This window comes from Thunnus albacares, chromosome 5, assembly GCF_914725855.1.
Source record: "Thunnus albacares chromosome 5, fThuAlb1.1, whole genome shotgun sequence".
Lineage (NCBI taxonomy): Eukaryota > Metazoa > Chordata > Actinopteri > Scombriformes > Scombridae > Thunnus > Thunnus albacares.
Window position 1 is genome coordinate 8,497,588 of NC_058110.1, and position 26,573 is coordinate 8,524,160.

Genomic DNA, 26,573 nt, shown 5'->3' on the forward strand with positions numbered 1-26,573 from the left:
ATTTTACAACAGTGTCAACATCTCCACCAGTTTAAAGCTGCCCAGTGAATTAAAGTTTGGAATAACAGATGGCCTAAATGTGATCATCATGTTAAACCTCCTGATAAGAGACCACAGAAATATGTCTGAAAGAAATGATACAATATTGGATTGAAGGCTTCTGGCTCTGATTCCTACAGAAGACCATTTACACATAATACCAGTTTGGGAGCTACTTCTAGCTCCTAATTTATCCAAACTGGATCAGGTTACCCTAATCTTGTTTAGTTTTTGTTTCATCAGTTTTAGTCTTTCAAGACTACAGCATGAGAATGAAGTCAGGCAAAGTTGCAGGTTTGAATAGACATTATGTCATAGAGGACCTAGGGTCAAATCTTTTGCTAATTTATTCTACATAATATATGTCTTACCTAACCCAATTTAAACTCCATTTGATCTCTTGTTTTATTTTAGGGTGAATTAGAATAATGTGGGACAATTTCTGCAATTGGCACAATATACTGAAGCCAAAACATTATATCTACAGCCAATACTATTCTGAATTCCCCAAGGTGTTTTCTAATCATATCAGACAAGAGAATACAGATATCATACTCAGAGAAGAAATGGCAAATATAAAAGTGTTCCTTTTGCCAAATTGTCCCAGCTTATGTGCATTTCCTAATGTGGGACAGTTCAGGCTGAAGTCTGGGACACTCATTGGGGGTCTGAAAGCTCTAAATCACCTTAATTCATACAATGAAAACTTCTCCAGTCAGTAACACTCAAGGCCAGAGTGCATGTCCAGATTTGGTCATTTCAGTAATTACAATGTTTTTGCTGTTACAGATAGTATATGTATTATGTATGTATTATGTATTAATATTTGTAATAATATAATTTGCAAGATCCCTGAATAACTATTGGTATTGCACATTTAATGTGCTTAAATGCATATTTCACCAATTTAACAACATATATGACTGTCCCACATTAGTAAAAACCGTCTGTCCATTTCAAACCACATTTTCTGAAGTGAGACAATGAAATAATTGACTGAAATAAAAAATTATGAAACACATTTTTTAATTTCCATATTATAGCATATTTTGGGGCATGAATTTATCATCAACACAATCTGATAACAATTGGCAACATGGCTTCATTCATAAACTTAAACATTAAATTACTCTAAATCCTTTGTCACTGACCTTTGCCTGGAAGTCAAGTGATTTAAATTAGTCCTAATCATTAGCATTGGCAGAAAAAGCATTTGAGTTTCCCACATTACACTATTTCATCCTATTTAAATCGGTTACTTCTAGGACCTTTATCAGACAAACAGGGACATATATCACATCTCCCAAAGATGGAAACATAAGTTACAAATCAAAGCATATTTTGCAGACTTGTACAGCTAAACAAAACACAGCTATCATGCCGTAAATTGTATCTGACCTGCAGCACCTGAAGGCAGTATCAGGGTTGGTGCAGTTGCGGTAGCAGACAGTTGGGGGCATCAATCTACAGACCCTGTTCCCGTTAGCTCGTCAAGCTGTAATATCCGAGCCTTGACATTGCGAAGATGGAGGATGTTATGGTGTAGCCCAGGATACACAGAAAGCACAAACTGCGAGTTTCAGAGGTCTGTTATGACAACATTTCCAGTTGGTCCAGGTAAATGGAAAACCCTCTCTGGTTACTTAGCCAGCGAGCAAACGTTAGCGTCTTTGCAAAGTTAGGTAGCTAACACAAATGACAGCCAGCTTAGCTAATGTCAACGAACGGGCTAGCGCAGCGAGCAGCAGCTAAGCTAGCTAGCAACGTAGTTTGAGATAACTGATAAGTTAGCTCACATAACCATAGTTTTTTCTTTGAGGACACCTTCTTGTCTTACCCAGAGACATTTGGACAGCAGAGAAGCCAGCCAGCAGCTAACTTCACCTAATGTCATCAGCAAGATGAGGAAGATGTTTTGATGTCAGTGCTAGCTAGCGTTAGCAAGCTAACCATTGCAGAACCGTTTCCTGGTTGGGATTCTTCGGCTTGTTAAATTGTGTAAATGGTCGATGTGCTTCATTTCCTGACTTCGTTTAAGCTTAAGGAGCACATAAACCAGTTAGTATTTATTGTCTACTGACGTTACTCGTGTTACTTTGTGTTCTCTGGTAGGAGAGGTCGCAATGTTAGTAACAACATATTCAAATCTGGTCATTGTTTACTGTCAAACTAGACATCAGTTAACATGACTTCACACTCGTCCGAAGTTTTTATGACATATTCTTTATTTCGCCATGCATTCAGTGCACCAAATGACAGTAGTTTAAGATAATGTTAGCGTTAATTTAATCTTTCGGTGTTGCTAATGATGCGTTTTAATCCTACTTTCTCCTTCACCTGAAATTCACTGCGTAAGATGACAGTAAACCACATAAATAAGTTAAAGTTTGACTTAGCATAGCCCATAAGAACGTCGTCTTTGTAGGAGGTGTGGCTCTGTTACCAGACTGGGCAGAAATGTTCTCCTCACAAGGGGACACAACTGGGTTGGTGTTTGATATTATAGCTTAGTAGCATTTTGATTGTTTTTCTTATTTGTCATATTAAGTTGACTTGTGGATGTGTGTGTCTGCAGGTGGAGGCAGGAGGTGTGAGTAGAGTGCAGTAGACATCAGCAGCATGTACTCCGAGTGGCGCTCACTGCAGTTGGTGGTGCAGAGTGACCAGGGCCACCTCAGTGTTTTGCACACCTATCCCACCAGCGTTGGGACAGAGGTGGCAAATGCTGTGGTCAAGCCTCTGGGCACAGCTGTAAGCCCTGTCGCCACAGAGAACATCCTCAAGACAGACAAGGAGGTGAGGAAGTGTGTTACACTCACAATGCTTAATACTTTGGTAGTCTGCCAAGGTGCCAGCTCCATCACCAAGGCTTTCACCTTCAAAATCTGCTCACATATGAAGGTGGTTGGCTCCACTGATCCATTATAAAATATATTTGAGACAACACCAGTCACAAGAACTTAGCGTCAGTGTATAGTGCACTGTTCGGTGGCACCGCTCTATGCTGTATTAACATTTTTTGACAAATTGCTAACCATTTGATTTGAAAAAAAGTATGTGAATAAGAACAACCAATGTCAACATATTTTTGCATTTAGCCATGCTAGTTAATTAAAATATACAACAGGGTTAGGGTTACTAAAAATGATCATTTCAAATCAGGTTAAGATACTAACATACTGTTTTTGAATGGGACAAGAATCTTTATTGTGGACATGCCACTTAGTTTGACCATGGTGATGGAATTCAGACTATTTTTCTCTATGATATGCAGGGATGCAAACTTGTCATCTTTCGGCAAAAATCACAGTTTTGAATCCAAAATAATTCATTTTTGTGATTTGTATAGATTGGGGGGTTTGAGGGGGCTGAGCAAAACTTGGGAGAGACTGAACAGCCACACATTTCTCTGCTCTCTGATTAGGAGCGGCTGAGATTGTCACTAAAATGAGAATAGCTGGTCTTAAATGAGCCCGGTCAGGTTAAGGCTAAAGCCACAGATATACTCCCCGCCAGATGCGTACACGGACAGCTGCGGACACCACGGACGCGCAGTAGCTCTGTTTATACTACTTTCTTGAGTGGATGCATTCCACACATGCGCAGTCGATTGACGTCTACAGGAAGACGGTGTGGTGACTGCGCAGACTGGTGCAGACAAGTCTGCACGGTCACAATGCAGAAGGTATAATTTCAGCTTAACCCATTGTCACTAACCCCCTTCACTTAAATCAGCATGTGACAAGCAGACACGGGAATTTGGCTTGGGTCTTGAGGAGTTGTTGCATTAATCATTAACAAATAGCCTAAACTGTACACACACTGCACCGCTACGTTCACAGCTACACCGCTGCTGTAACTGCTCCGGTCACCAGTTCACCATCACACTCACGCTCTTTCTCTCTCTCTCTCTCTCTCTCTCTCTCTGACTCTCTCAGCACACTCACTACGCACTGAGCTATCTCTTAAGGAGCTATTCTACTTGTACAACAGTATAGTAAATTATTTCGCGCTAAAAATTGGCCAAAAAAAAACAACCGGCGATGGACTCAGACAATCACCCATTGCTCATATATATTCATCCAGTTGCCCAAGCCTAATACAGTATCATATTAATCATCAGAGGCAGATAAAATCAAATCACTACATTTGAAACACCACATCTATAAGTCCTTGAAGTACCATAGTACAATATTTTAGTCTATCCCCTGTCTCTGAGGCTGTGGCACGCTGTTACATATTTTGCTGCCAATAATAAGCACCTTTTTCTTTGTTTGGTTTCAGGAGTGGACAGGTATTTGGCTAGTACAATCTCTCTGTTTAGTGTTTAATAACATTGAAGCTTATTCTGGTTTTAAATTTCAGTTCTCCAATTCTCAGTGAAATTTCTTTTCAATTTAAGGTCAATGCATTTTAGCTTTGGCCTTTAGTGTGCAGTTGTTGTTTTGGTGTTGGACTGTAGCATGAAGTTCCAGTGCTAATAGACCCAGGTTTTTCCCTTTATCCTCACGCTAAAATCGACTGTAGATCTACATTTTAAAACTGATATTTAAAAATGTTATTCCTGGGGGGAGGGGGTGGGGCATACCTCCGTGAGGTTCGCGTCTCTGTCACCTTTTCCACCCCTGATGAGTTTGCATCCCTGGATATGATATGATGCAGTAATCAACTTAAATGAACAGCCTCCTACATCACTGGTGTTATATATAAGCTGCACCAACATGAGGAAACAGTGGCTGATGGCCCCTGCCCACTAAATTTGGAGGGAATGCCTTTTGTGCATACAGATATCTGTTACTGTGACACTGAGACAAATATTCAAGGAATATTCGCAAATGTTAAAAAAAATTTAAAATATCAAATTAAAAAACATTTTCAGATCATGTCTTTTAGTACTTTATTGAAGCACAACTATCACTGCTACTATAAGTCTTCTTCAGTATGCCGTTACTGGCTTCGCAGCTAGAAATGAGCAGTTTCTTCTCTTCTTCATTGTAGATCGGCACATAAGCTTTTCCGTAAATCATATTTCAGCTAGGCCACTGGACAACTGTCTTAAAGCCACGGTAGTTTTGAGCATTATGTCATTATCATGCTGAATCTTCAGACCAGTCTGAGTTTGCGTGCACTGTGGAGCAGGATTTCTTCAAGGACCCCTTGTATTTGGCTTAGATCATAATTTCCGTAATTCTGTCCAGTTTTCCTGGTCCTGCCCTTAAAATTATGGCATAGACGTTTTAACTTCTATGTCATGAGATAAGAGTCCTTTTTTTCCTCATGCTCTCAAAGTCCAATTAAGTGCTAATAGGCAAAACCCATACAGGCTGTAATATGTCTCTGTAATATGTCTTGTAATATGTGAGTATTTTTGTTGTAGCCACTCTCGCATATAAAGGCCTAACTGATAGAGTGCTACAGAGTTGGCCTCTCCCATATCTGCAGGAGTCTAATACCTGGAGCACAACAGACATTATAAGTACTTTTTGTACAGCTCCCCCTTCCCTTCACTGAAACTATGTTAACAAAAATGAACATGGTGTCTGTGTGTGTTATTATTTTCTCTACACGTTGTGTGTGGATTAAGCAAACCACAAGGAAAATACTTTCTAGATGGCTATTTCATGCCTTTAAGCCTCTGCAGCGCACGCTATATATTCACTGATAAACAATTTCAATGTGTTAAATAGGGATGTCCTGAGTTGTTTATAGGATCAGGACTGAGTCTGCTTCAATCTTTGCTCTGTACTAGCTGTTGGAAAAAAAGTCTCCCTCGCACTCTGATAAAACACTGGAACATCTGCTAAACATACTGTCAACACACACCGTTGTGAGCAAGTGAACCGCAGAGCTCACAGCAAGCCAGTAGTTTCAATTAATGAGATGACAGCATGCATCAGCAAGTGATGTGAGAGGAGCTGTGTGGGGATAAAAATATTTCAGCAATATTTATCAGGTGCACCGAGCATCTGAAATGCTGCTGCTGGTTTGAACTTCACTTCATGATAAGGATAAAGCTCGGATAAACCTCTCTGTCACTACTGATCCACACTAATTCTCAGGTTATTATTTAGCTGTCAAGCATTTAAATTACTCTACTAATTTTAATGTGGTCTCACTGTTGGCAAACTATGCAGCTGTCTTATGTCGGAAATACAAAGTAAATGTCGGATTTGACTTGGTATTGGGTCAGCAGATACTCACTATTTAAGGACTTGATTTACAGGCAAGAAAATGTGTCTGGGACATCTCCAGTCTTATCTGCTGTTGAATGATGATCTGTTCTCATTCATCACTTGTTTTTTGAATAATCATCTGTTTTTGATGTAGCAAGTAACAAAGTACAAGTAAATTATGGTGTGCAGAGCTTTGTAGTTATTGCCTTGAGTATACTGTCTTAAAGGACCAGTGTGTAGGATTTAGAGGCATCTAGCAGTGAGGTTGCAAATTACAACAAACTGAATAGCCCTCCCTCCCCCCTCCCCTTGCAAGTGTGTAGGAGAACCTATGGTGGCCATGAAACTCGGGAAAGTCCCTCTCTAGAGCCAGTGTTGGGTTCGTCCGTTCTGGGTTACTGTAGTAACATGGCGGGCTCTGTGGAAGAGGACCCGCTCTCTGTATAGATATAAAGGGCTCGTTCTAAGGTAACAACAATGCATTTTTTATTTTCATGGGATTATACACTAATTAAAACATACTCATGAATATTATATTCAATTCTGCCAAGTCCGTTCCACTAGATGCCACTAAGTTCGACTGGTCCTTCAAACCTTTGTCCCCCCCTGTTATACATCAAAAGATTGGCAGCACTCGCTGAATATGACAGTGTTTAAAATATGTGTTGAGAGTTATTATTCTTACTGTGTGATGTGGGATGCAGGACTCCTCGACAGCAGTATGCTTCATAGCTAAATGCTACAAGCTAAATCAATAACTCTTAAAAAAAATTTCACATGACTTACTGAGAATGATTTGGCCCCCCAGGTGAAGTGGACCATGGAGGTGCTGTGTTATGGCCTTACCCTCCCCTTAGAGGGGGACACTGTCAAGCTGTGTGTAGATGTCTACACAGATTGGATGATGGCCCTGGTGTCGCCCAGGGACTCGATGCCTCAGCCTGTGGTCAAGGAGCCCAATATGTACGTCCAGACCATCCTCAAACATCTCTACAATGTCTTTGTACCAAGGTATGTCAGAAATGTTCGCAGATAAGCCTTTATCTCTCATTAGCCTTGGTTTTTGGATTATTGATGTATCACTCAGTGCATATTATATACGTTTGTTTTTACATTGTATCTGCTACTTAGATCTCTGACTATTGATGTCACTTAAAATGCCTTTCTTTCTCATTCCTTCCCCATCCCTATCATTCCCTATCTTCTCATTTCAAACACTCCCGTCTCTCCCTCTAGGCCTGACCAGCACAGTCTGAACCACATTAGGCTCTGCCAGCAAGTTCTGACTGCAGTCCAGAAACTGGCACGAGAGTCTGTTTCCATGGTGAGGGAAACCTGGGAGGTGCTGCTGCTCTTCCTGCTTCGCATCAATGACACATTACTTGCCCCGCCCACAGTTGGAGGTAATCCCTGCCCTTCATGATGTATTTACTTAGTTATTATTAATAATTACGAACAGCAATAATCTCCTAACATTCCTTCTTTTTTCTAGTTGGGGTGGCAGAGAAGCTGGCAGAGAAACTGATGGCAGTGCTGTTTGAGGTGTGGCTGCTGGCATGTGCCCGCTGCTTTCCTACACCACCATACTGGAAGACGGCTAGAGAGATGCTGGCCAACTGGAGACATCACCCTCCCGTTGTAGAGCAGTGGAGCCGAGTGGCCTGCGCCCTGACCTCCAGGTTAGAAAGGCATCAGCTCAACTTCATGTGGCTTTGGATTTAGTGCTAAAAAAAGTACATATAGTTTGTGACTGAAATGAATTTTGTTTGATAAGAGTAATGATGGTCACTTAGCTCGTCTAACTTGTTTAACTTGTTTGTCTACAGAAGATTGACGCAAACCTACTTTTGAAATAAACAGTAGTAGCCTCTGAAGTGGCAAAGATATTATAATAATGACTACAGGACAAATATTAAGTGATTTTTCTGTCTTTTGGTTAAGGTCTTTGAGGGCATGTAGTCACATCTGTGTGTGATAATCTCTGTATTCTTGTCCGTCTTATTCAATCCAGACTTTTGCGCTTTACCCACGGACCATCCTTCCCACCTTTTAAAGTTCCTGATGAGGATGCCACCCTGATACCTTTAGAGATGGACAATGACTGTGTGGCCCAGACGTGGTACCGCTTTCTCCACATGCTCAGGTGCATAAACCCTCAATATTATTGCACTAAACTGAAAAAGAGATGTTCTTTCCCCATTAAACTAACCCTAACTGAAATAGATGGTTCCTTTGTTTATGTGTTATAAGGGACAGAGAAGTTACAGTGGAGTGGAACTAAAAAAGTACCTCATGTCACCCACTTCCCATCAAATATTTCCTTTTGCTTTGCACTGAATATTTCCTACTAAAACTAATAAGGTGGCTGGTCCTGTAGACCCATCAGACATTACAGATCTGTTATCAGTAATATTAAATATCAGAGAACTGTTTCCATTCTATCAAAGCCATGGCAGAATCATGACCGTTCCTCTTTATCCAGTTAAGCTATAGCGTCATCTGTATGCTTTTTTTCTAAAGCTGTCAATTTTGTTTGTTTCTAGCAACCCAGTAGACCTGAGCAACCCTGCGATTGTGAGCACCACTCCAAAGTTTCAGGAACAGTTTCTCAACTCCAGCGGTATCCCTCATGAAGTGGTGCTGCATCCTTGTTTAAAACAGCTGCCCCAGATCTTCTTCAGGGCCATGAGGGGCGTCAGCTGCCTAGTGGATGCCTTCTTGGGTAAGAGGATGCTGAGTTGTCATGAAAAGCTCAGTCATGGGACATTTAAGAGGAAGTGACTTCTTGTAAATGTTCCAACAAAGTGATACATTTCAGAATAAAATGGTAAAAAAATAGCAGAATAGGTTTCGGCACATTTTAGAAAATGTACTACAAATCATATCAACATTACTGCTAAATGTTTCAAATTGTTATTGCTATCTTCTAGGCAATCATTGGTGTTCACTCATGGCAAAGTTACACAATTGTTGCAAAGCCTGCCCTACTTTACATGTAACAGTTATGCAAATTTGACAAAAATAAGTGCAGGCAAATGTTAATTGTGTTAGATCTCATGCAAATTTTAGGTTAGTTTTGGTACTGTATTAAAATCAGTGGATGCCAATGACTGCTGGGGCAGGAAAAAGAGATCAGCAGAAATGTAGAGTATTTGATTAGTGATGAAAAAGGTGATATATACAAGAATGCTGATGAAGTCATTTGAAGGATTCACAGCAATGCCAAACATTCACTTTTTTTTAACGGTTTTATTCTTTTCCAGTTGTTATTCAGGTGCTTCTCTTGAGTAAAATCAAAATGTAGGATGTCAGACAGTAATACCTGTTCCAACATTTGAATAGAAACATGTCAGTGTGTATTTTTCTCTTTACACTGTAGGTGTCTCTGTTGAAAAGAGAGATGTACGGGAGAGGGTGTTCACATTTTCTCCAGTGCTGCTCTCTCATGGTACAGACGTCAGCTGACACATTGTATGATAAGATGGGCATATGATGAAGTGGTCTGTTTACTGGTGGTGATGATATTAATGACTGGGGGGGTTAGTCTTGCAATAACACAATGAGATGTCCCAGACTTACATTCAGACTAAACCATAAGATCATCAACAATGGTTCTCCTGCGGGCGTTTAAAGTCAATCAAGATGGATGGATGTCAATCATTGGTGATTTGCTTCTAACCATTGTCTTGCATGTCTACAAATGAATATTGTCTATAATCAGACTCTAAAGCCATTTCATCTTCTCTCTCTCATAACATTACAAATTTAGAAATGACTTTGAATGATTGTATTTACCCAAAGCAACTTCTGTCCACTGGGGCGATACAGATTGTTTTTCTTGTTTGCTGAGGCCAATCAGAAGTCTGTCTCCCCCCCCCTTCTATCAGGGAAAAACACTGACTGTAGTACTTAGCTCATCTTATCTTTCTCCCAACAGGCATATCACGTCCCAGAGCTGACAGTGCCCCGCCCACCCCAGTCAACAGAATGAGCATGTCCCCGCCCCCTTCCATCACCAACACTACGCCCCCTCACAGCCGCAAGCAACGGCATGCAGTGGTCACCAAAACCACAAGCAAGAGTTCAACTGTAAGTCCAAGTGTTACATAGAACCATAACAAACGATACATTTTGAAGCTAGGTCCGTGATAGATGTTTTTCTTGTTGTATGACATTATTTGGGCTTTTTTTCTCTTTTTTTTTTCAATGGAAAAATACAATTCACTTGTCCAACTCAGTGTGTGTATCACATATCCTGCCATTTGTTTTGTGTCTGTGAAGAAATGTGAAGCAATCATGATCATTTCTCAGCACTCTGTATTTTGAACATGTGCGATCTCTTAGTCAGATTAGTCATGTTGTCAGCTGGTTAATCAGACATCTGCCTCTATCTGTCTCCACCCCGCAGGGCAGCGGTAGTCAACCAACCAAAGCATCCCAGCAGCAACAGCAGCAGCAGCAAACTTCCTCCTCCCCGACCCTGTTGTCTAGCCCCAACCAGAGCAGTTGGGAGTCTCGGCCCCTGCCGGCCCCAGCACGGCCAAAGGTCAACAGTATACTCAACCTGTTTGGCCAGTGGCTTTTTGATGCTGCTCTGGTCCACTGTAAGCTCCACAGCGGCCTCAGCCGAGACCCCAGCATGACCGGTAAGAAGCGAGACGATGGCTAATAGCATTTCCATTTATGCATGCATGGGCAGGTGGGTGTTTTGTTGCTGTTCATTAGTATGCGTTTTTGTGGAGTTATCTGTGTTTTTGGTGTCTGTTATTTTTTGACTGTATGTTGTTGGGATATCCTTTCCTTTTTTCACCATTTTCTCTGAAACTTCTTTGGCCTTTCTGTGTGTGGAGGGCTTGGTTAGAAGTGGCCTGGTATGAGATTTTCATCTGATTCTAATCCATTTACATCTACCAACAACTATTTAAACCTGGATGAAACTGCATATAGACTATAACCATATGCTAAGGACTTCATACACTCATTTTATTGGTATAAAATCATCACTAAATGAGTCAAGACAGCACATACAGTACTTAGTATTTGAAAAGAAATTTGGCTCATCATTGGCTCTCCATTTATTTTTCTCTTTTTGGTGTAGTGTCCTGCACGTGTCTACCATGTCTGATTAATGTTAAAGCGTTGTAGTGGGTCAAAGGTCATCTAATGAGAACAAAAAAAAAAAAACACAATTCATGCCTGATATGAATTGATCCAAAAATATTGGATCTGCTTTGATTTTGTGTCTCTCCACTATTTCTGTTATCTTGCAGCCTCTTTTATCCAAATTCTCCTTTCTTATAAATCTTGTAAGTAGGAACGGCAGCTTTTTTTCCTCACTTGATTTGCGTTTCTTGACCAATCTTCCTGCTTTTTAGTTGAGTTCCTCATGGTCATCGCCATTATTGCCATTGTTTTCTGTTCCCACTCCTTGTCATTCAAAAGTTCACCAGCGTTCTCTCAGCGTCCTCCAAAGGTGATGGAATGGGTTTCACCAACTGACCACTTGTCTCGACCATAATGTTGCCAGTTTGTGACAACGCCACCCCGCTTTAAGTTCTCATTTTCTTTTCCTTTGGGTTACACTAATCCTTATTATTTAGTTCCAGACCCCCTCAAGTTCAGCATTAATGTTTTGTTTCTTGTAATTTCCTTTTGTATTGTCAGTTCACTTGAGTTTTGATTTTATTGGTTTGGTGCCTCAATGCATGAAGTGAATGTTCTGTACCTTGAGTGACAGTCATATAATTGCAGCCGTGAGGGAGCTGACACAGGGATTTTGCTTTTTGTTCTTTGCAGCAGAAAATGACCCATTTTTTTATTACCAGCACACTACACTTGGTCATGCTTTTTGCCAGTGATAGGTAGAACTTCTATGGCAAACTCTTTGTGTCAGAATTCCTTTTTATTGAATGCTTTTTAAATGATGTGAGTGTGTGTTTGCAGTCATTAAAGTCTTTGTTCTATCTTGTTGTGACAGCAATTAAATGTCTGCTTTATGGTGCTTTTGTTTTCTCAAATTTTTTACTATGTTTACTTTTTGTTGTAGTGCGCATATTGTAGGTACATGTCGTATGTTTGCCTGTTTCTCATACATGCATGAATACTAATGACCGCATTACAATTCAGGGTCCTTTCATTCTCTGTCTCTTTCCACTCTCTACAGCCATAGCCACTCAAGTAGGTTTGGAGCTGAGAAGGAAGGGCTCCCAAATGTCCACCGACTCCATGGTGTCGAACCCCATGTTTGATGCCAACGAGTTCCCGGAGAGCTACGAGGCAGGACGAGCGGAGGCCTGCGGGACTCTCTGCCGCATTTTCTGTAGCAAGAAAACTGGAGAAGAGATTCTGCCTGTTTATCTTTCCAGGTAATGTTGTCAAGTGTTTTTTTATATGCCAAGTTCTAATTGACGTTAACAGTAACATTCACCTTATCGCGGATGTGCAGTTTTAGTTTCGTCAGTTTTTAGTTTCAAAACTGTACAAAACCATAAGGAGCATAGCTAATATACAGCTATTTCTCTGTGTCTGCAGGTTTTACATGGTCCTGATTCAGGGTCTCCAGATCTCCGATTTCATCTGTAGACCAGTCTTGGCTTCTATCATTCTCAACTCTTCCTCTCTCTTCTGTACTGACCTGAAGGGCATCAATGTGGTGGTGCCCTACTTCATAGCTGCCCTGGAGACTATTGTACCAGACAGGTGAGACTGCTAGTACCTTACACAAGTTGTGGATTAGTTCTCATATAATTTACAGCTTTTATTTCTCTTCAGAGGTCAATTTTGAGGATATTGCCTTAAGTTTCGTGGAGTCAATGAGATTTGCTTTACTCCATCAGGGAGCTGTCCAAATTCAAGATGTATGTAAACCCCACCGACCTGAGAAGAGCCTCCATCAACATCCTGCTCGCCATGCTGCCATTGCCGCATCACTTTGGCAACATTAAATCAGAGGTAACAGCTTTGGTATTAGTACATTTTATTTATTCCTAATGTAAATTCACATAAATTCAGGATTTAGAAGGTTTCTGGGTTTTCGATGTGATCTGAATCGTCTTTTTGACATTTAAGAAATTAGAGTTTGGGTCTCTCTGTTATAACATTAAAGTCACTTGTCATTAAAAAACAAATAAGTTCATAACCATGTTGATGTTGTGCTTTAGGTTCTGTTGGAGGGGAAGTTCAATGAGGAGGATGGGTGGCCTCATGACCAGCCCGTGTCGTTCCTGTCCCTGAGACTACGTCTCGTCAACGTCCTGATCGGTGCCCTGCAGACTGAGACCGACCCCACCAACACACAGCTCATCCTGGGTATCTACAGTCTTCATCATATCCTCTTTATCCATTTATTTTGCCTCCTTCTATTACTTGTGCAGTATTTTTGAACTTGAACAATGTATGTTGTATTGAAGTATTTTTATTGTCCTTTATATAATTTTTCTTTGTTGATCTTTCCCCCCCTCACAGGTGCAATGCTAAATATCGTTCAAGACTCTGCACTGTTGGAGTCCATAGGTGCACAGACCGAAACAGTAAGGCTCAGATCACAGCTTTCTTCTACTGTTAAAAAAAAAACAAACATTTTATGATGCTAGAGGCAGTATGATGGACTGGATATCAAGATTGCTGTGTTTTGTGGTGATAGGGGAGTATAGATGGGAGTCACATGACAGTGAGGAGTCAGAGTCACAGCCGCACAAACAGTGGCATTAGTTTCAGCAGCGGGGGCAGCATGGAGGCCACCAGTCCGGACTCTGAGCGTCCTGCCCAAGCCCTGCTTCGAGACTACGGTAAGACACCCAGCTGCTTGACATAAACTAATATCTTCGTGCTTGATGAATCAACACAGTACTGCTGGCTTTGGCCATATAATTGCCGGAAGATAACTTCATGTGATCAGTACCTGCTTGCTGATGGAAGTAAAAACATGTAACTTATTAAATTAACTCATTTGCTCTTTATAGCTAACGTGGTTAAAGTTGTATGCAGAGTTAAGAAGCGTTGGGTAAAATGTCTTTGTAGGTGACAGAGTTATTTGCTGTGATGCTGTGCTGTCTCTCTTTTCCTCGTCAGGGCTGAGCGATGTTTAACTGAAATAACGTTTTGCAATGTGAAAAGGATTTTTTGATCTAAAAAACTTAAATAAATTGAGGATGACTGCTCTCATTTGCCCACAAGTTTAAATCTTCACTGAACATTGTGGTGCTTATAGCCGACTTTGTTCAGCAGGAAATGGGGGGAGGGAGGGAGGGGTGCATGGTTCCTGTGAGACGAGATGGTTGCTCTGTTACATTGTGTTGTCAGACTCTGAGCTGGACAGGAAAAGCAGGCGGGAAACTGTTGTTCAATATGCTGCAGCCATTTCAGCATGATTTGGATTTTTTTTTTTAATTCAGAAAATCATATGCCTGATTTCTCCAATCGGAGCCATATGTGCATCTTAGAGGCTCAATGCAGAAGCCTCAACATTATGACTTCAACATTTGAAAGCATTACTTTGTGTGTTGAGACTTCCTCTAGTTCTTAAGGTAGAAAATATGAAATAGATAATCAGCATTAGAAGTAATTACTCAGGATGAGACAAAATTAAAAATAAAAGTTATGGGACAGACTTGGAAGGGGAAGAAATAAATCGAGACCAGGACAGTACAGAGAAACAGTACTGATGTCATGGTCTAGTCCAGCCATTCTTTACCTCAGCCTCTGCTGTTTCCACTGGTTAATACTTTTCCTTTGGAACAAAGCAGAACTGTCCAAACAGGCGACTTTGCATTTTTCTTTGACACAAACTTGGCAAAAAAAAAAAACAGTCTCAAGCTTTTAAATTGTAGGTTAAACTTAGAAACTGTGACTGCATTGTTCCATCAATGTCCACTCCACATGAAGCTGTGGTTTATATTCTGAGAAATGTTTAATCCTCCAGGGTTATAAGTTCATAGCAATTGATCGTTATATTATGGAAAAGCCATGAGATATTAATAATAGTAAAGTTCATGTTACTGTGTGTTAAGTGTGAAGTTGTTTTTTAAAACTGTTAAGGTTTTCATCAGAATTACCTATTTAGTCAGTTTTGGACAATTATAATATGTACAAGTCAAAATTATGGGTAAAGGATGTCGCTCAGCCTTATCTATTCTTCAATGTATGCAAATTTTGCTCAATATTGTGTGCTGTGCTGGTTTCAAACTCTATTCTACTGCATGTTTTTAGTACCAAGAAATATCTTCAGCAGATTTGATGCCTTTATTCTGCTTTGCTCTATTCTTTGCGGTGTTTGGTATTTCGGGGTGTTATATGGTCTAGCTCTTCCAGATACGGCGGCAGGCTTGCTGGTGCGCAGCATCCACCTGGTCACTCAGAGGCTCAACTCCCAGTGGAGGCAAGACATGAGCATCTCACTGGCTGCCCTGGAGCTACTGGCGGGGCTCGCCAAGGTAACGCTACAATGTTCAATCGCTACTGAAATGCAGTGTAATCTGGAATCGTTCCCAGCTGGCCTGGCCGTGGTGAGAGTATTGTTCGTCCTCTCATCTGCCAGTCATTGAACTTTTAAAACTTTTACATAAAACCACAAATAATTGAAAAAAAGGAAAAGTAAAACAGCTGTTCACCTGTGGACCAAAGCCTTCAAATATACATTTCAGCTGCATGACATTAAGAATTTTATAGTGTCGCTTATATGTTGTATTTTTTGAATATATCTTAACCAGGTTAAGGTGGGGGTAGACTCTGCAGATCGCAAACGTGCTGTCAGCTCTATATGTGGGTACATTGTGTACCAGTGTAGCCGTCCAGCTCCTCTTCAATCCAGAGACCTTCACTCCATGATTGTAGCTGCCTTCCAGTTTCTGTGTGTGTGGCTCACAGAGCACCCTGACATGCTGGATGAGAAGGTAGGTTTAAAGTCTAAATTTAAATTTCTCAGATATGCTGTTAAGTTAGAGGGGATTAGTATTTCGTTTGGTAAAATTAAACTTACAACTGTTCTGAGATTCTGTCCCCTTTTCTTTTTTGTATCAGGATTGTTTGGTAGAGGTGTTGGAGATCGTGGAGCTGGGAATCTCTGGCAGCAAGTCCCGACAGGAACAGGAAGTCCGACATAAAGGGGAGAAGGAGCACAACCCAGCTTCAATGAGGGTGAAGGACGCTGCTGAGGCGACTTTGTCCTGGTGAGACGCTTTAAAGTTTATGAAGTATAATCCAGAATTGCAGTCAGTTGATGTAGTTAATATGTAACATAGTAAACTGCAGGCACAGACAGACAAAGCATATACTGTATTATTCAAAGTGCTCTTTTGCTTTGTCTTGGGCCACCTTTAAGGGAAAAAAAACTGTATCAAATAGGAAAATTTTATATACACAGACTCCTGTCTCTGTTTATACAAAGCATGCTGTTGGGTATGTATCTGTGTATGTAGAAGGGGAGCTCCTTTGCATATAGCCAATCAAAAAAGTTTGTAATACAAACAGTAACCATCACCGTTCCACCATCTGTTACATGGTGGCAGAGTGACATCCAGCAGCAAAACCAAACAGCTTTTCTCAGGGCAAAACCTAACTGGAATTAAATTCAGTTCAAATTTATTTGTACCGCACCATTTCACACAAAAGCAAATAAACAGAAACATCTATGCATACACACACGTTTATGTACACACATATAAACATACATACTGTGGAGATACAGTGTGTTCACTTAAGAAAGTGCTTGAGTGAAAAGAAAGGTTTGGTTTGGTTTCAAAAGAACGCAGTGTTGGAGAAAGTTCATCAGTGAAACTCTTCTATTCTTTAGGTGCATAAATACTGAATGCCATCTCACCAGACTTTGAAAGTTGAAAAGAAAAACAGTACTGTCAGATCACCACACTAACATTAAACTGTCTGTCTGTTGACTTGTTAGGGACTGTTACTAGAGAGCAGCACCCTCCAGAGGCGTGCAGGCCAAAGGGCCTTTTCTGTACATCTCCAAAAATGTTATTTTCTTCCTTTCAACAATAAAGTAGTTCAAACAATACATTTTAAAATCACTTTTTACATTATTTTCAACTACGGAAGTAGTTTTGTAACTTTGGTTAGACTTTAAATCTAAATTATGTATGTATCCTGTTTTTCTGCTACAGTGACCTAGTTTCCCCAGTTCTCCTGCTGAACCTCCACACAGCACACAGGCGACTATTAGAGAGTAAAACGTGCTGCACTCTTTGACCCAGTTTCTTAATGTTTTTGTTCTGGCATGTGCTGCCGTGGTGTTCCCCAGTATCATGCAGGTGTTGGGGGCCTTCCCTTCTCCCAGCGGACCCGCCTCCACTTGCAGCCTGCTGAATGAAGACACCCTGATTCGATATGCCAGACTCAGTGCCACAGGAGCCAGCAACTTCCGCTACTTTGTCCTGGACAACTCAGTTATCCTCGCCATGCTGGAGCAACCTCTTGGCAATGAGCAGAGTGAGTAGCTCATCATCTGTCCTTTTGATATAATACAGGTTTATTGGGATATCAGGGGGGAAATTAAGGTGTTACCCGGTTCATTTTTGATGCACAATTATAGACTGTATTACCTGCTAAGAACCAAGCACTGGTAAATTAAAATCAATAACCAATAGGCCATTCAGTTTCTCCATAAATGAGACCATCTCTGTCCTCACAGACCCCAGTCCATCAGTGACAGTTTTAATCAGAGGAACGGCTGGAAGACATGCCTGGACCATGCAGCTCTTCCACCAACCCAGAGGAGCTCGGGCCAATCAGAGGGTGAGATCACACTGTAGATTATTATTATCTTGTTAGGCACTAAACCAAAATCACCTCAGAAATGTTTTAACGCCACACGCTTGAGTTGTGATTTTGTAAAACTTAACTGATAACACAACTCTACATCTGTCTGCTTCTCTCCTCCCACAGCAGGTATTTGTTCCTGAGGGCCGTCCAACACCCAACAACGACGTGGGGATCAAGTACAACGTCAAGCAGAGGCCCTTCCCTGAAGAAGTGGACAAGATCCCCCTTGTCAAAGCTGATGTCAGTATTCCTGACCTGGACGACATTGTCAGTAAAGAGGTGAGTCCTGTTATTGATCTTGTATCCACATTATGGCTAATAACATTCAGACTAAATCATTCTAACACAGGCATAAGCTAAAACAAGATTATACGTCGTTGTGGCTGAAATAGAGCCACGCAGTAAATGAATAACTCTTATTATTTGTTATTACACGAACTCAGGTGTGTTGTATGGGCTGGCAGGATGATTCGAGAGCTACAAATACACAGAGTAATTTCCGACACGTGAGTTTTGCAGAGATGAAATGCCACTTGGGTGTCTGTTGGAGAAAAGGGTCAAATCCTCTGGTTTGGTGACAAATACAATAACAGTTTTGTGGGGTTTCACAATCCAATCCAATACCTTTGAAATAAATTGCGGCTTTTAATGCAACCCAAAACCATCAATAACTGTGGTAAAAATAGCAACAGCATTGAATCTGTGACATAGTATTAACAAAGTAAGCATTAAAAGCCTCACAAAGACTGGATTGTTAAAGGGCTGTTGTATTGGATTGGTTGAGAGTGTTCAGGTTTAGCTAATAAATTGGTAACTAGTCCTCACATCCCCTTAATACATCAACTTTGGGAGGTGACACCTCAATACTGGGACTGTTGGGCTGCGAGTGCCATTCATCAGCCACAGTTTGTCCTATCATCTTCTTAAAAATGTAATTTCTCCCTTTTTTTTCAGCTGGAAGTTCAACATGACAAGCTTCGTATACTAATGACGAAGCAGATAGAGTATGAGAACGCCTTGGAGCGGCACAGCGAGGAAATCTGGAAGTCCAAGTCTTTCCCTGACCCACAGACAGACTGTAAACCCCCTCCACCCTCCCAGGAGTTCCAGACAGCCCGCCTCTTCCTTTCCCACTTTGGTTTTCTGTCTCTGGAGGCGCTCAAGGTTGGTAAACATAATTTGTCTGACATAATTTGTTTTTCATGGCCAGTAGAAGATTTTGTGGATTGAAGCTGCCAAAAACATTTTCTGCATATCAAATATTACATACTAAATCAAATTATAGCTTAAATTTAACCTAACTTTTTATATTACTGTTATTATTAATACAGTTAATTAGAATGTATTTATATTAATTTATTATTTATAGGAGCCCAACAACAGCCGTCTACCTCCTCATCTGATTGGCCTGGAGTCGTCCTTGCCAGGGTTTTTTGATGACATCAGCTACCTGGACCTGCTTCCCTGCCGACCATTTGACACTGTCTTTATTTTCTATGTGAGGGCTGGACAGAAAAGCAGCCATGAGGTGAGTAAACTCAGGCTGACTGATTGCAGCAAGACACCAAAGATTCTATGTATACAGTAAGATGATTGATGACTTGGGCTTGCATAAGTGGAGTGAAAAATGGCTTACATTTATCTTGGAAACGCACATGTGTTGATCTTTTCTTTTTTTTCTGTCACAATATGTGTATAAGAATCTCTGATTATGAACGGATCTGTTCTTGTGCTTGTGGTATAATCAGATCCTGAGGAATGTGGAGTCATCATCCAGCGTCCAGCCCCACTTTTTGGAGTTCCTGCTGTCCTTGGGCTGGCCTGTGGACGTAGGACGTCACCCAGGATGGACGGGGCACCTAGATACCAGCTGGTCCCTCAACTCCTGCTCTGACAACGATATACAACAGACTGGTGAGCTACGAAGCTATCTACTGCATTAGATTTGAAGAAGACGAATACTCATCATCACATCAACTCTAGTTTATTTACATGTTAAATATTCATGGTAATTATATTGAATATTTGATTATTTGTTTCTGTAGAGGAAGCAACTACTCCTGAGGACACGGGAGGTTCAGTGTTCAATGGGGAGAAGAAAGTTTTGTACTATGCCGATGCTCTGACAGAGATTGCCTTCGTTGTTCCGTCTTTGACAGAAAATTCTGGTCAGTATCCACTCCCTCGAATTGATGAATATTGTATATCATGAAAATGCAGGGAGGGATTCAGTGTTTATAAAGTTGCCATATGGTCTTTGTTATTTCACAGAGGAGTCGTCAGTGCACAGTGACTCCACAGTGGAAGCAGACACTAATATAGACCCCGTGCCTGCTTCACTCAAACAACCCAATCTCACACTGGAGCTGTTCCCCAACCATTCAGAAAACCTGGAGTCTGCCAAAAAGGTAAAGTCTGGCTTATGTGAGTTTATCTGAACTCCTGACAGCGGATGATTATGATTTGTAATTTTGTTTTTTTTTAGTGTTTGCTTAAACTCACTGTATATTGTGCTATTTCTGTAGCTGAGTCCTTTGGTGAAGACCAAGAGGTCATCGACTGGAAAGTCTTTCCCGGCACTGGGTCCTGAGACCAAAGTGTTTGTAGTCTGGGTGGAGCGCTTTGATGATATTGGTAGGCATACTCATTATACTGCCTCATATCCTCTCCGGTACTGTATCTTATCTTATCTTATTTAAGACCACTTGCAGTGAGGAAAATATATTATCTCTCTACATAGATTATATTTTAATTTTCTTGCATTTTCTCTTGTTCATTCAACAAATTACTTCTCACAAAATCTTAGTATCAAATACTCAACCTCTGTAGCCTTAAAAAGTAGGTGTAAAAAGGTTTATTAAATGAGTGACCAGAATGTCATTGTGTGTGTTTTTTAGAGAACTTCCCGTTGTCTGACCTCTTGGCGGAAACCAGCACAGGTTTGGAAGCGAGCATGAGCAACAGCACTTCCTGCAGGTACTAGAGAAGTTGACACTCAAAACAGTTTGCTGCCGGTATGGAACATATGGTTCACAAGTCGGTTTTGGTCAGATGCAGAAATGAAAAACAAAAGAACATGTAGTGCAAATAAACAACTTCAAAAACACCACGTGCTTTGGCATGTAGGATAACAAACTGTGCAAGACTTAACACACAGTGCAAAACAGGAAGTACAACATGCAGCGTGTGCAAAAGCAGGCAGAGAAAAGGAACTGTGGCAAAGTTGTGACAATGGTCTGCAAGGGCTGAAATGGCTTATAGGAACATTCAGTTTTTGTGAAAGGTGCTTCAATTCTACAGTACTTGTACAGAACTTTCTCGTTCAAGTGAATGGGAAGGTGTGTCCAAACGTTCGACTGGCGCTGGATGTTGGTCATTGTTGTAACATCTTAGCCAGTAGCTTCATCGTGCAGATTGACATAGAGGCCATAGACCACAACCCTCAGACTTATTTTAAATGGGTTAAACCAAAATAACAATTAAACAACAACCTTCGAGAGCCATTTATAATGTGTGACATCCGCTCATTTCATGAGCTGCAACTGTTCATTTTCTGAGTGCCCAGGTGGCTTGAAAGGTAATGCGTGGGTTGCATGTGTGAAGATTGCTAAATGTTCTACTTCTTTTCAAAGCAAAGGAAGAGCCGATTTTAGACAATTGAAATGCTGAAAACGTAGCAGAGGAGAAGAGCGGCATTCATAGACACATTTTCTCTGCCTATATAATTGTTTCATGCGAAGTGAAAACCAACTGGTATTTACACTAAACATTAATGGGATCACAAGGCGTCCCTGACCGGGGCTTTCCACAAGCATATGGAGTATGCCAGCCAGCTAGGGGAATAGCTATTACTGTTTAAAACAATGTCTTATTCATGACTGATCAGAACATTTCTAATCCGGCAGCTGGAGCTTATGAAGAGCTCTGCCTGACCAACTCCCCGATCCAACCAAAACACATCTTGCATCTTGTGCATTTACTCCTTTATATTTTATGTGGTCAAGTGCTATGTAACTGCACTCTGATCTGTCAAGATACATCTTAATGTCAATTATAAATGAGGTCAGTATCAATAAATGTTATTGTGGTTTAGTGCAAAATGACATCTCTTGTGTGGTGATAAACAGCTGCTAACAATGCAGAAATTCAAATATAGAATAACAAGCAGTGACATGCAGCTTTCTGTATTTACCTTTTAATTTACCCAAAGTGTGAAGTTTTGCATCATGACGGTGAAATATGTACAACTACTTCCCCTAGTATTAAGTCCTTTGGCTGCATTTTTTCTGAGAAAAATATAAACACTTGAACGTCTTTTTAGTATTACATACAAACATACCATGGCACATTTACACTGTCTCTATTGTTCCCGCTGCAGGTCAGGGTTACTAGAGAAGGACGTTCCTCTGATCTTCATTCACCCTCTGAAGACGGGTCTCTTCAGGATCCGGCTGCACGGAGCTGTGGGCAAATTTGGCATGGTGATTCCCCTGGTGGACGGCATGGTGGTCAGCCGCAGAGCGCTTGGTAATAGCTCATATGGCTCTCTATGTCTTTGTTTATCTCTCCTTACCACATATTTCCTTTTTGCTTCATCAGAAAGAAGTGAGGCAATAAGCCTTAATGTATCACAGGGTTTCCACAGGAAATCTGTTGGCGTCATTGATGAGCTTGCTGAAGTATAAATATTTTATGGTTGGCATTTGAGTTAAAAACACACAAGAAACATGAAAGAAATAATTAATTTATCTCACTGGATAATTTAGCTAGTTAGGTTTTTGCTGATCTTATGCTCATATGTAACTTTACCTTGAAAAACATCATCAGTCTGCTTTTCAATGGCAATTCTTAGTCAGCAGATGGCATAATAGGAAGCTATGTTAGACGGTTGCTATGGTTTCCTAGAACGAACTTCTCATCTGTCAAAGTAGTTAATGTTTGAATCTCCTTCTTTCTCTAATTTTCACTTTCACTACCTTTATCTTGTTAGAGGGTGCTGTGCTAAACATTTATATGTCTTTTTTTAACCTTTACTCATTCAGAGGAGTTTTTCATTTTCATTTCATTTCAAGAACACCCTGATCACATTCACACAGTTACACATTCATACCTGGAAGCTGCCCAGTACAACCAGTCTGATCTGTTGGCCACTGAGCAGCTCCACTGTAACAGTTGGGGTTAAGAGCCTTGCTCAAGGGCACCTCAGTGGTGGTAATGAGGGAGGGGCAGGTACTGCTTCTTCACTTTCCCCACCCAGATTTATCCTGCTGGTCTGAGGATTGAACCAGCAATTCTCAATCCTATTGCTACAGTATTATCGTATCAATATTGAAATCTATTGATACAGTATTATCAGTGGCAGTAGGATTCAGCCATTTCTTGAAACTCCTTTACAAAAAGTCTTAAAACTGGCGCTTTTGACTACTGTGGCCTGATGAGCTCCTGTGTTTGCATCCTCCTCGCAGGGTTTCTCGTGCGTCAAACAGTCATCAACGTGTGCCGACGGAAGCGCCTGGAAAGTGACTCGTACAACCCGCCTCACGTGAGGCGGAAGCAGAAAATAACTGAGATTGTCCAGCGTTACCGCAACAAGCAACTGGAGCCTGAGTTTTACACCTCGCTCTTCCACGAGGTGGGGGAGGGAAAGCCTCACCTCTAACCCTCTGGTTCTGTCCTAACACTGGCTCACAAGCGCACACAACAACACACACACACACACACACACACACACTCTTATGCTATACTCTCATACACCATTTACAACTGTGCGTGCATACACACACACACAAACACACACACACACACACACACACACACAGAATCTTTATATTTATACTGTACTATTTTGTTATTTATATGAATACATATATCAACACTGTCTGCCTTTGACTCCGAGAGCAAAGTGTCAAAAACCATGCCAAGGTGGAAGAAGCTAAATTTCTATGTCGCAGCCGCTCACTGAAGATTTGAATGGCTGAAGTTCAACAGTGACTGTATCTCCTCATGTAGGTTCACGCTTTGTGGCAAAAGAGTTTCTGCTTGTCTTTAACTGCAATACAATAGTTACACTGTTGGCCTTTTTGAAATTATAAACAGTTTGTCCTTTTAAACCCTGTGATTATGAGTGAATTTCATGATGGTTTGGTAATACAAAGTTGTGTCCAAAATCCAGATCTGCATATCTGTTTTTGTTTTAATCAAACAGATTCACGGTTGGATTTTTGCCAAGGAGATAAAACATGTAAGCATCATAAAAATGTTTTGTAATATACATCACTGCTGCTTTAAGGCAGGTGGCATCCAAGAGAACAAAGAAATGATTGACAGCATTAACCCATAATCTTAACTCTACAACAAATTGTCATCTACACCTAAAACACCTGCTGAAGTCTTCCTAGTGCACACACGCATTTGGCCATCGCAGCAGCTGACTGAGCACACAGATAGTGCTGTTTATATTTTTTGATTTTTCAGATGATTTATAGGACTCCTGTGTTGTATTACTATATGTGGATGTCATTTTTGACACCTGAGCTGTCATCCCATCTCACAACAAACAGCTACTACACTGTGTGTGTGTGTGTGTGTGTGTGTGTGTATGTGTGCGCGTGCGTGTGTATGCGGCCACATGTATGCTCGTTCAGCCAGTCAAATTATTGACTCTACAAGGAGTCACAGTGACCCCTGACAACCGTGTACGTTGCATTTAAAGATGAATTCTGTCACTTTAAACAAATAAGAATCTTGAGATAAAACCATTTAGAAATTTTCTATTTTGTCTGTCAAGACGTAACCCTAGAACTCATTCACTCTTAGGGCTTTGTAACATTGGCGTTCACTGATCATGAGAGCATTTACAGAGTTCCTGGAGTTTGCACTTGAGGTTTGCAGGGCTAATATGAAATGACCACAAAGGCATTGTAGGTTTCGAGTCTGCCAATACCAAACAGAACCATAGCACAGTTTAAGTGTCTTGCTCCTCCAAACAAATCTATGGTGATGATTTCAAAGGCCAAAATACTCAATGTAGCTAACTTGCATTTTGGCTGAGTAAATGTGTATTTTTTTTTTTTTATTCTAAACCCAGAAAGAGAATATTTAACTTGTCAGTTATATTCAGTTTGGATAACAGAAATGTGCAGTTTTGCCTTCACTACAGTTTTAGCAACTTTCACAATTTGTTTCACTTTTTGTTTATTCACTGTACATTGGTTTCTGATTCAAGCCCTCTCACTGTCTGCCTGTAACAATGTGAATTTATTTATCACAGAGATGGAACAGGGCAAACACCTCTAGTTTCTTTTGTTATATTGGAAAGTCTTAATGCACTGAGCACATTTTATGTTTATTTTCTATTCCCTTTGGTTACCTTACATGTCTTTTTGTACTTTTGTGCATTTTGAAAGAAAACCCTGCTGAAGGAAGAGTTTTATCTTGTGAAATATGAATGAAGAAGAGACGTTGTGGAGTTTTTAACCTATCATGTCTAATCGTGTGACTCACTTTTTATGACGGTGCTTTATGCACATGCCTTTTTTTGGAAGGAAAAAGTACATTAAATATGCTTCAAAGAAACAACATACAATCAGTCATACAGTGTATCCTATGTTACTCCTTTGATGTTTGATCATATTTAAGGATTTGCCATGTACAGAAGCGGAGGATGATATGTAAATATATGATAGTGTAAGGCATTTACAAGTTGTCTGTTGCATTCCTCATCTGAGATGGCGAGAAAAGTTATGTATGTATGCAATTATGTGTGGGAGGCTCACAATGGGTATTGAATGTAACATGCATCAATTAAAACTATTATTGACATTTTAATTTCTCCCATTCCTAATATTTGACTTTTTGTTCACAGGATGTTTATGAAGAATAAAATGAACTTCCACTTTTACTTTTTAATATTTAATTGATAACTTTTTCTCTTCAGAAGCAACTCAGGCTCTAGATTTTAATGAACCCTTGTTAGTTAGAGCCAAAATAATATTAGAATAAAACACAGACAGTTCAGTTATTCTGTTATGAGTATTTGCATCACAGACAGATTAAATGAGACAGACCGGACATGATAAAACGGCGCACAGCCTCGGGCGACACCTGTGAAACTGGGTGTAACTCACTTCCACATTGAGGCCGATGAAACATTAACGTATTTTGACTGAGAATACAGTTTGTTTGTCTACCACAACTTCCAATGTATGCAAAACACAGCTGTGTGTTCTATAAATAGTACAATTAACTGAGATTGAAAGCTGAGCTCGAGTCAAGATCCGACAGGTGGGCTACATCATATGTTGCGATTGACGTCAAGTTCGCACGAGACCCAAATTAGCCCGCGTTAAATACGGACAAACCGAAGTCGAAATAGGCACGAGACGACTCTGTGCTACAATATGTTTAAGTGAAGTGCTCTTTAGACCTTACATGTACCGGAGATGGTTTTGTTAATTGGTAGACGTTGACAGTACCTGACCTCCATCTGCACTCTGCAGCTGAGAGTTGCACCTTCATGTGAGTCCAGCAGAGGGCGCTTTCCTCTCAGGTAGCTGTTAAATGGATGTGGTTAAAACAGGTAAACAT

At 40.6% G+C, this 26,573-nt stretch overlaps 2 protein-coding genes across 12 annotated transcripts in view; both read left to right on the plus strand.

Moving 5' to 3' along the window:
• Positions 1-1,520: 1,520 nt before the first annotated feature.
• ralgapb (Ral GTPase activating protein non-catalytic subunit beta) lies at positions 1,521-25,814 on the plus strand. 11 transcript variants are annotated; one of them, XM_044350621.1, is made up of 32 exons: positions 1,521-1,656; positions 2,615-2,835; positions 7,021-7,223; positions 7,449-7,615; positions 7,705-7,891; positions 8,224-8,355; positions 8,756-8,934; positions 9,592-9,660; positions 10,150-10,301; positions 10,621-10,858; positions 12,376-12,577; positions 12,744-12,911; positions 13,049-13,163; positions 13,373-13,520; positions 13,677-13,741; positions 13,855-13,999; positions 15,513-15,643; positions 15,920-16,102; positions 16,230-16,378; positions 17,467-17,654; positions 17,857-17,960; positions 18,111-18,266; positions 18,431-18,493; positions 18,942-19,151; positions 19,357-19,515; positions 19,736-19,901; positions 20,033-20,155; positions 20,259-20,395; positions 20,513-20,621; positions 20,885-20,963; positions 22,366-22,514; positions 23,453-25,814. In XM_044350621.1, the coding sequence occupies exons 2-32, from the start codon at positions 2,659-2,661 to the stop codon at positions 23,644-23,646; spliced, it is 4,647 nt and encodes a 1,548-aa protein (XP_044206556.1). In that variant the 5' UTR covers positions 1,521-1,656; positions 2,615-2,658; the 3' UTR covers positions 23,647-25,814. The 11 variants fall into 11 exon arrangements, with proteins under 11 accessions (XP_044206556.1, XP_044206558.1, XP_044206559.1 ...); XM_044350623.1 differs by having other exon boundaries at positions 18,114-18,266; XM_044350624.1 differs by having other exon boundaries at positions 1,522-1,656; positions 15,522-15,643.
• A 491-nt stretch (positions 25,815-26,305) lies between these two features.
• Positions 26,306-26,573, plus strand: part of prex1 (phosphatidylinositol-3,4,5-trisphosphate-dependent Rac exchange factor 1) — an 81,305-nt gene continuing 81,037 nt past the window's right edge. The window contains exon 1 of the mRNA XM_044351158.1: positions 26,306-26,565. Within this exon, the coding sequence (XP_044207093.1) occupies positions 26,551-26,565 (15 nt within the window). The 5' untranslated portion in view covers positions 26,306-26,550. The remainder of the gene's footprint in view (positions 26,566-26,573) is intronic.

Coding starts and splice junctions, on each gene's coding strand:
- ralgapb (XM_044350621.1), top strand. CDS start 2,659: ATGTACTCCGAGTGGCGCTCACTGCAGTTGGTGGTGCAGAGTGACCAG. Junction 15,644..15,919: donor TACTGGCGGGGCTCGCCAAG/GTAACGCTACAA, acceptor TATCTTAACCAG/GTTAAGGTGGGGGTAGACTC. Junction 16,103..16,229: donor CTGACATGCTGGATGAGAAG/GTAGGTTTAAAG, acceptor TTTTTGTATCAG/GATTGTTTGGTAGAGGTGTT.